The 10086-nt window shown below is 37.9% G+C and overlaps 2 protein-coding genes across 3 annotated transcripts in view; one reads left to right on the top strand and one right to left on the bottom strand.

The window, feature by feature from the left end:
* Rab3gap1 (RAB3 GTPase activating protein catalytic subunit 1) overlaps positions 1 to 10086 on the bottom strand; it is a 67735-nt gene that overhangs the window by 35980 nt on the left and 21669 nt on the right. For both annotated transcript variants that reach the window (XM_021197847.2, XM_021197848.2), the window contains exons 6-7: positions 7079 to 7198; positions 4940 to 5105 (exon numbers count right to left, since the gene is read on the bottom strand). In XM_021197847.2, coding sequence (XP_021053506.1) covers positions 4940 to 5105; positions 7079 to 7198 — 286 coding nt within the window. The remainder of the gene's footprint in view (positions 1 to 4939; positions 5106 to 7078; positions 7199 to 10086) is intronic.
* Positions 9711 to 10086, top strand: part of LOC115064024 (flt3-interacting zinc finger protein 1-like) — a 506-nt gene continuing 130 nt past the window's right edge. Inside the window, exon 1 of the mRNA XM_029538492.1 lies at positions 9711 to 10086. This exon is cut by the window's right edge and continues 130 nt beyond it. Within this exon, the coding sequence (XP_029394352.1) occupies positions 9738 to 10086 (349 nt within the window). The 5' untranslated portion in view covers positions 9711 to 9737.

Below are 10086 nucleotides of genomic sequence, written 5' to 3'. Positions count from 1 at the left end.
CAGTATACTTACATATAATAAATAAATAAATCTTAAAAAAAAAAAAAAAAAAAAAAAAAGACGTGTGCCACCACGCCTGGCTCACGTTTAAAAAAAAAAAAAAAAAAAAATCCACAGAAATAAACATAAAGGTCTAAAAACAAGGCCTGGGGTCAAATTACTTTAAAATAAAGTGCTTAAACTATTACCAGAAAATATATATCCCATTAAGCAAAGTGATCTTCAACTTTATTATAAAGCATAGTTTTATATGTGTGTGTGTGTGTGTGTGTGTGTTGCCTGCATGCCTGTCTGTGAGCCATGTGCATGTAGTACTTAAGGAGATCAAAAGAGGGCTCAGGTTCTCTGGAACTACAGTTGCAGGTGGTTTTAAGCCTCTGTGCACACACATGTATGTGTGCCGAGAATCAAATCTGGGCTTAACTGCTGAACCACCTCTCCAGCCCCTAAGCTTTTTGCTATCCATTTCAGTCACTGAATGCCACAGAGTTGTATACTTTTTAAAGTTTATCAATACATTTAGGGAAATGGTATCTTTCTTTTAAGTAAAATGGAAATCAAAATTGGGTTTAATATTTAACCATAATCACTTATACAAAATAGATTAGATAAAAAAGTTAACAAAAGACTTAGAATTATCCATAAGTTCACAACAATAATAAAACCCAGACTCGCCCATTAAGCAGAACAAGATTTAAACAGATTCACGAGTTCCATGGGAACATCTTAAGCACAGGTTTGATATTGTTCCCTTGAAAACTATACCCTGAGTAACAAAACTATAGAATCTTGTAGCTCAGAAGCAGTCCCTACACACATCACTGGTAATTTAGGATAAACAAAAACTCATTTCAAAGTCTAAGTACAAGGTGGGTATGATGGGAAACAAACCCAAACCTTAGCCTACTGTGCCCTAGGAAAGTATGATGCTGGTTAGGGTGGGTTTTTGTGTTTTTTTGTTTTTGTTTTTGTTTTTAAAGAATGGACATTTTTTTTTAAAGATTTATTTATGTATTTATTATATGTAAGTACACTGCAGCTGTCTTCAGACACTCCAGAAGAGGGCGTCAGATCTTGTTACGGATGGTTATGAGCCACCATGTGGTTGCTGGGATTTGAACTCCAGACCTTCGGAAGAGCAGCTGGGTGCTCTTACCCACTGAGTCATCTCACCAGCCCTGTTTTTTTGTTTTTTTTAAGGCCTAGTATTCAGTCATTCTGACAAATAACCTCTGCCCCAGTCCCAAAGCAGTACAAATAGATATAGACTGAGATATCTGAAAAGAATAAGGATCAAACATGGCACAGATACGTTTGTAGGTCCTAAGAAAGGCAATCTGAAAAAACTTGAGGGGCTACATGGGGCTCATAGCACATGACTGTTACAATCTGACAATGTGAATGAAGACATATTGGGGGATTACAGATGACATTAAATGAAGGACCAAGGCCACTAACAAGATGGCTCAGTGGTTTAGGCTCTTGCCACCAATCCTGATGATCTGAGTTCAATCTTTGGGTCCCACATAGAGAAGAGATCCAACTCCCTCAAGCTGTCCCTCTGACATCCACACATGAACCATAATATATATGTGAATGTGCATGGATTTGCATGCACACATACAAAATAAGTGCAATAAAAAATAAATGTTTAAATAAAATAAATGTAAGGTACCTAAGTCTTGAGCACAACAAGGGCACATCACACCTTTCCAAAGAAATCAGAGCTGGCAGGGCACATTAGCCATATGCCTGAAAAATAACTCTATGAGGGGAAAGTGTGATCCTCACAGCTTGAGCAAAGAAACTCAAATTCCAAGATCATATAGACAACACTTCCAATATGAACAGATCAAGAAGTTCCAACCGCTACTCTAAGACCTGGTTCTACAATGCTCTATAGACAGCAATCATGAGTTTACAAAACTAACACATACAATGGCTAGAAAAGTTAAAATTTCAAAGTAAAAAAAATGTTGTTTGTTTTATTTTCTGTGTTTGGGTGCTTTCCTGCATGAATGAATGTTTACATGACACTTGAGTGCCTGGTGCCTGTGAAGGCCAGAAAGAAGTGTCAGATCCCCTAGAACTGGTGTAACAGATAGTTGTGAGCCACAATGTAGGTGCTGGGAATTGAACCCAGGTCCTCTGAGAGCGGTCAATGCTCTTAACCATGGAGCCACCTCTCTAGGACCAAAATAAAACTTTTATTAAACAGAATAGGAAAAAGTATAGTTCTAAAACAAATATACAAATTAGATATTAAGTTATAAAACCATGATTTGTAAGGAACATGAAATACCTAAGCATATAAAAGTTGGAAAGGGAAAGCGCTGAGAGGGTTCAAATATTTACAAGTATGGTGGAAGAGGTTGAAAGGTGTACTTTATGTGCCAGCAAATGGCAAAACTGGGCCCATCAACAGGAGTTCTTTCCTTAAAGTTAATGCTCTATCAAATGAAATCAGCTACTCCTCCTCGGGTGACATTTAAAGGATAATTTTATAAAGATGTGGATAGTTTTAACTATGAAGAAAACTTTATAGTACCTAAAGTAATTACCTTAAATTCAATTTTCTCAGATCAATTTTGAGAGAAGCCAACCATCAAGAGTTCTTTAAAATTGTGAAAGGCTGAAAGGTGACATGGTAAACTAACAATGCTTTTCAGTTAAAACCTCAACTATTGACAGTCAAATTTAAGTTAGGCTTCACACATCAAGACAGTCTCTTTAAAATAGAAGTTTCCAAAGAGAAATGTTGAGCTACACAGAGGTAAGACAAAAATATCTGAAAATGTTCATTAATATTTCTTAAAAGGAATAAGATTATTTGAAGGTTTTTTTATAATAAAGTTTAGTTTCAAAAAGAAAAGAGAAATTACTTCTGACCATTAAAAAAGAAACAAGAAGCCAGGTATGGTGAGGTATGCCTTTAATCCCAGCCCTTGGGAGGCAGAGACAGGCAGATCTCTGTGAGTTCAAAGCCAGCCTGGTCTACAAAGCAAATCCAGGACAGCCAGGGCTACACAGAGAAATTCTGTCTCAAAAAAAACAAAAAAGAAGGAATAAGGTTATCAATATTGGCATCAGACCAAAATTTTCACAAAATGGTAATTAAACACTTCTGATGTTTTGTTTTTTTGTTTTTTTTTTTTAAAAGGAAATGAAGAGAAATCAACACAAAGTTGGGCTGTTCAAAAAAATTCCCACCATATTATATACAGAATTAGTGCAGATTTCAGAGCCCAGAAGACTTAGGAAAACAAAGTTACTACTGGTTTTTAATTGAGACAGCCACAAAAGATAACGTTAAGAAAAAAATAAATGATAAAAAGAAGACTTAACTTTAAAATTCCTATCCTGTATTTCAGATGGATGTGTTTGGTTGGCCAGGCAGCCTGCCTCCTTCCAAGCTCCCTCCTCCTTCAATTCTTCCCTTTTCAGTACTGGGAATGTTCTTAGTTACTGTTTTATTGCTGTGGAGACACCATGACTAAGGCAATTTACAAAGGGAGGCAAGTAACTGGGGCTTGCTGACAGTTTGAGGGTTAGTCTGTGAACATCATGGCAGGGAAGCATGCTGGCAGGCAGGCTGGCCAGCATGGCACTAGAGCCCTAGCCCTGGCTGAGAGCTTTACAGTAGGCAGAGAATGGAAAAAGACGCTTGGCCTGGCATGGGCTTTTAAAACCTCAAAGCCTACCTCCAGTGACAACTCCTCTTCTAACAAGACACCTCCTAATTGTTCTCAAACCGCTGCACTAACTGGGGATCAAGCATTTAAGCACAGGAGCCCATGGGGGCTATTCTCATTCAAACCACCACAGCACTGGAGATAGAAGGAAGACTTTCAGGCACGCTAGGCAGGCTTTCTACTACACAAAGCCAAATCTCTGGTCCCCCGTTTTTTCTAATTAAGTTCTAATCCTAACAAACAATACCTATTTTAAAAAGAGAAATTCCTTTTTAAAATAATAAAACCTTGCAAAGTTGGAAAGTGAATATAATCAACACTCACATGACTTGTACCAAGTTCTGTGGCACAGAACCCTCCCCTCTACACATGTATTTTTTTTCCTGAACCCTTTAAAATGTGTAATCACCAAGGTAGTTAGTTCACTCTCAGTACCTCTGCAACTACTTAAGGAGGTGGTTTTCCTATGCAGCTGTAATGTTTAACAGAAGAAATTTAACATCAACACTAAATTTTAAATACTCAGTACATATCAAAACTATCCCAATAATCCTAAATCAGATCTTTCCTGTCTGTTCTGCTTTGATCAAGTAAAAACCATTCACTGCATGTGGCAGTCATCTCTCATTCATCTTCTTTAATCTAAACAGCTACAGCTTTTATTTTCATGAGTCCAGACCAATTACTCTGTGAAAAAAGTTCAACTTTGGAAATAAACGGTTGCTTTTACACATTTTACACATTTCTACTTATGTTAAATATCCTGACAGAAACACTGCTCAGATGCGTCTTCCTCAGTGGGTCACACTAAAGAGACATACAATATCAGTTGGTTGTTTTTTCTTTTCAATTCACTTTCCTTTTCTTTTTATATTTTAGGTTTATGGGGGTTGCTGCATGTGTATCTGTGCACCACATGTGTGTCTGGTGCCCTCAGAGGTCAGAAGAGAACACTGGAGTGAGTCCCTGGAACTGGAGTTACAAAAGGCTGAGAGCCACCATGTGGGTACTGGAATGGAAGCCAGAGCCTCTGGAAGAACTGCGGAGTCATCTCTCCAACTCCTCAATTAATTTTTTAACTAATATATAAAATCATAAATTTCACTTACATAATTTAATTCAGTTTCCTAACCAAGTTTGATTATAATTTATTATGTAATTGATGATAGAAAATTTCTATATATTCAAATTACCAAACTGCTTTTATTTTATTCCAAATAAGACTGACAACACCAATGTCAACTCACAATTTTGGATTTGAAGATGTCCAGCAGGCCTGACAAATGAGTGTACTGACTTGGCACTTTTCGAAGATGAACCATTTCAAAGTCAGTACGAACACCAGGACCTTGACATTCTCCCATGTACATTCGTCGCCATTTGTGATGTATTTGGACAAACAATGGTACCTGGCTACAGAATATGGGTAAAAAGGACCAGAAATTAGGCTCATTCATTAAACAGTAAATATCCTAAACCTCAAAACTGTTCCTGTTTATTTTCAAATATTTTCAATTTCTATAGGAAGAAAACTTTTAAATACAGATTCTCATTTATTACAAAGATACACTTAGCTTCTCCTCTCCTTACCCTAACAAACTGATGAAGCCTATTAACACTTTAAGAAAAAAAAAAACTTTAAAACCAACTTTGTGAAGTATTTCTTTACCATTTAAAGATAAGAGTTAATTTTCACTATTCACAGGTTTCTGTTTCTGTAAATTAAAACTGCATCTGTAACCCCCAAAACGACACTAGCAGTACAGAGTTATATGCAGATCTGCAGAGCAGAAAGATTCTGAGTCTTTAAGTTAATGTTTCAGATGAACTCAAATTAGGTAATGATTCACCTTCCTGTCTCAACTCTCAGACTGTAAAAAAGTGTCCTTTGATGATCTAGGTGGGTCTGAAAGCAAGCAGTGTCCCTAAGAATCAGAAGTCTGTCATATGTCTTACAGACAGAAGAAATGTGTAAAAAATGATTCATTCAAACATGAGTTACAAGCTTCCATGAGTTGGCTGTGAGCTCAATCTCAGTGGATCAGCAATATATATTAACATATAGGAGCAAAAAATGACATCCTTAAACAAAGACATACATGAAATAAAGTCATAAAGTACAGAGTTCATAAGAATGTGACCAAAAATTCATGAGAACCTATGCATTTTCCCTTAGGAACAATGATTGATATAATACAACATCTATAGTGTTTCTAGAACACAAATATGGCAAATTGTAAGAACAGGCTATAAAATACATTCCTAAGTTACAGTACTCCTTTGTAAATATAGCTTTGCCAGTTTTTTATGGAGGAAATGACTGGAAAGATGGCTCCACCACTGAAGGTTAAGCTTATGCTACCAAAACATAAAAAAAAATCTTAAAAAGTCCAAAATATTCCTTAGGGTACTCTAGTGTATCAATTTCTCCACTAGTAAATTTACAATAAGAGTCTCCTGGTCTATCTGATATGCAAAGGAAATACAACTCAAAGTAGCTGAACGGATAAAGCTAACTTCATGCTCTTAAACACTTACACCTAAGAACAGAAAGTTGCTAAGCATTTTAGCACATGCCTTTTAATCCAAGCACTCAAGGGAGAAGAGGCAGGCAGATCTACATGAGTTTGAATCTGGCCTGGTCAGTGTTCCAAATCACTTAGGCCTGCATAGTGAGACCCTGTCTCAAACAAAACAAAAAAGAGAAGAGGGGCCACAAAAATACACAAAAACAATTCACTGAAAGGTTAATCCCGGGGCAGGAGAGATGGCTCAGCAGTTAAGAGCACTGACTGCTCTTCCAGAGGTCTTGAGTTCAATTCCCAGCAACCGCATGGTAGCTCACAACCATCTGTAATGGGCATCTGATGCTGTCTTGTGGTGTGTCTGAAGACAGTAACAATATGCTCACATACATGAAGTAAATAAATCTTTAAAAAAAAAAGGTTAATTGCAAAATAATGTCTAATACTATACAAATTTTTAAATCAAACTTTGTAGCAAAATACATCTCTCAACTGAAATATACAAAGAACATTTGATTTTCATTAGGAAGGACCTTCCAAAGGGTTTTATTAATTAATTATACTCCTTTGAGGGGGGGGGTCTTTGTTTATTTTTCTTTTGAGACAAGGTTTCACTGTACAGTCCAGGCTGGCCTTAAACTTATGATCCTCTTGCCCAGGCCTCTAAGTGCTGGGATTAAAGATCTGCTCCACCATGCACAGCTCTAATTTCACCCTCAAATACCAAATTCTACTATAATAATGTGCAAGGGTAGGTACTAAATTCTTCATTATAGGAAAAAAATTACCTTCCTGAATTATATTACTACTATTATTATATTACTAAATAACATATTTTCAACATCTGTGAAGTGTACCTACCAGCCAGTGTTTCCCAAAGCAATAGAAATGGAACTAAGGAGGAGGTTGCACTTGGATTCACTGAGAACTGCATCACTGTGTGCAGCAGGAGCAATCACCACAAACTCACGCAGGCCATACCTTCAAGAGAGAATCACCCCAGGAAAGACAGCCATTACTTGACAAGTATGAGAAATTTTCCTACAGGAAATTTAAGCCAAATCTGTACTATCAGGCTTTTTACTTCCCCCTATTCCAACCCCACATGGCAGCGGCATGCATATACATTTGAAACTTTATTAAAAAAAAAGTTTATATATGTGTATGTGTGTGTGTGGTCATGCCTGTGCCACAGTACATATGTGAAGTCAAAGGATAACTTTGAGAAGTCAGTTCTCTTTAAGTGGGCTCTAGGGGTTGAGTTTAGGTTGTCAGGATTATGCCCTAAGCATTTTTACCTGCTGAGCCTGAATTTCTTTTTCATCTTTCTCCCTGGAGGATTAAGGGGTCAAAAGCAGGATCTCATGCTTGCTAGGTAATTGTTCTACCACTGAGCTAACCCCAGGCAGGCCCTGACTTTTCTTTAAGAAGTACTTCATCTTTCATCCCCTCTATTCATTAGAAATGAAGTCATTTGTTGAAATTATAGTAACCATTAAATAACAATTTTGTCTAAAAAAATCAGCTTACAGGGCTAGTAAGAAGGCTCTTGTCACAAAGGCCTCATAACCTAAGTCCAATCCTCAGAATCCCCATAAAAAACAAAAAAGAAAGCTAACTCAACAAAGCTCTCCTCTAGCACCCACAAGGACACCATGGCACACATGATACACATGTACATTTACTACACATACATACAAACAAAATTCCAGTTTACAATATGAAAGAATTAAGTGAATTCTCACCTTAAATAACTAGCAGTACTGTGTCCAGCAATGTAGAAAATGAGCTAGACTACCTGAATGCCAGGGAAATAATTACCAGCCCTGATACACATGTACTATTTAAAATGAGATACAGTCATAGAGTATCCTAAAAGATCTCTTGTATTCTTTACTCAAGGACACATATTAGACAGGGTTTATAACATTTTAGGATATGGCTTCCTCTTGCTATGGTATCTACAACAATGATATTTTCTCATTTAGTTGCCAAGTCATTAAAGCCACAAATATGTGTATCTCAGCATATGAGTGATTCGCCTGTGTGTATGTCTATGTATCACATCCATGCCTAGTGCTAACACAGGCCAGAAGAGGGTACTGGATCCCCTGGAACTGGAGTTTCAGATGTTGTGAGCCACCTGTAGGTCCTGGGAATCAAACCAGGTCCTCTGGAAGAGCAACCAGTGCTCTTAACAGCTGAGCTTCTGCCGCAGCCCCTACTGCCTAACCTTTAGAAAACAGTAATAATTTACGGCCAACTTGATGTTCTTTCTGCCCAACAACAACTCATCTCAATACTCTTAAGTGAATTTTATTAATAATTTTTAAATAAAGAAAATACTTTATGAACAACATTTCTCTTATTACTTGCCTATCTTAAGTTAGTCTCTGCATGTGTAGTCATAAATCCTGGTTTTAATGAACTTTCTCAAGAAATTCCTTGGAATATAGTATATATACAAAAACTCTCCTTTACCTTGACCACCAGATTGTAACTACTGAGACAGACTATCTTATAAGCCTAGTCTCATAAATCCTTCATAATAAAAAAGAGGCCGAAAACAAAACAAAACAAAACCCTTTTCCTTAAAGTCTATCTCATACTGTTTACTGTTTAGATGCTACTGTTGATTCTGACACAGTATGAGGGTTTCCTCCAAAGATTCATGAGTGAAATTTATTTCCCTCCTCAGCTCATCTCCACTCTCTGACACACGAAATCAAGATTTACCCTGTGGAGGCAGCAGCAGATAACTGAAAGAACCCAGGATGTGCATGAATCATCCTTGGAAGAAAACAAGTTTCTTGATGTTCTTCCAGAAATATTCCATCTGTTCCTAACTTTCAGGACCAATCTATACTGACCAGTTCTGCTCACAGGTTGCTGGTGTTGAAATAACTTAATGGGCAAATTCTACAAAGGAATCTGTACAGTACATTCCTGGAAGTTAAGCTCCAGAAAAACAAGAACATCTGCTTTCCTGATGACACTGATATCTGTTGCCAAATAACCCTTTTGATTTAATAAACTGTCGGTGCCTAAGTAAAAGGTTTTTTATTTTTCTGCAAGATCTTCTACCCTCTATGTTTTATTTTCTGTGTGAAATGCTACACACACACACACACACACACACACACCATCACTAAATATCCAGATCCAAAATTTTTCTTAAGGAGTTAGCTTAAATATCAACTAATGACCTCCATTAAACATGCACCCTTCTTTGAATTTTAACATCTTTTCCTATCATTATGATCTGTTAACTGTCAAAATAATTTATTGGTTTAAATTTCCTTACAAGCTCTACCTGAGTCCCTTCACCAAGCCAACAAACACTAGTATAGGTATTAAAAGAGAAAGAGCAAGAAAGTGTGTGCAAAAAACTTGCAACAATAAAAAGTAAACGACGGAGCCAAGAGAAGCAAGGGAAGGGATGGCCAGTGAAGAGGTGACTCTTACAGGTGTCTCTTCTGTACTCCAGAGAAAGCCCCAAGCCACCACCGGACCTTCCNGCATGGAAGACTCCTCGCTGCCTGTGGTTCCTGCCCCCATCCCTGCTCCAGGCCCAGCACCATCTGCCACTGCGCCTGGGGTCCCCTTTCACTGTAGCGAATGTGGCAAGAGCTTCCATTACCGCTCAGACCTGAGGTGCCACTTTGCTCGACACACAGCTCTCAAGCCCCACGCATGTCCTCGATGTGGCAAGGGCTTCAAGCATAGCTTCAACTTGNCTAACCACCTGCNCTCACACACTGGTGAACGACCCTACCGATGCTCCGCCTGCCCTAAGGGATTCCGAGACTCCACTGGCCTGCTGCACCACCAGGTTGTCCACACTGGTGAAAAGCCCTACTGCTGTTTGG

The sequence above is a fragment of the Mus pahari genome, chromosome 5 (genome assembly GCF_900095145.1).
Source record: "Mus pahari chromosome 5, PAHARI_EIJ_v1.1, whole genome shotgun sequence".
Taxonomy (NCBI): Eukaryota; Metazoa; Chordata; class Mammalia; order Rodentia; family Muridae; genus Mus; species Mus pahari.
The sequence above is the reverse complement of the archived record's forward strand: the minus strand, read 5'-3'. Positions and strand labels throughout refer to the sequence as shown.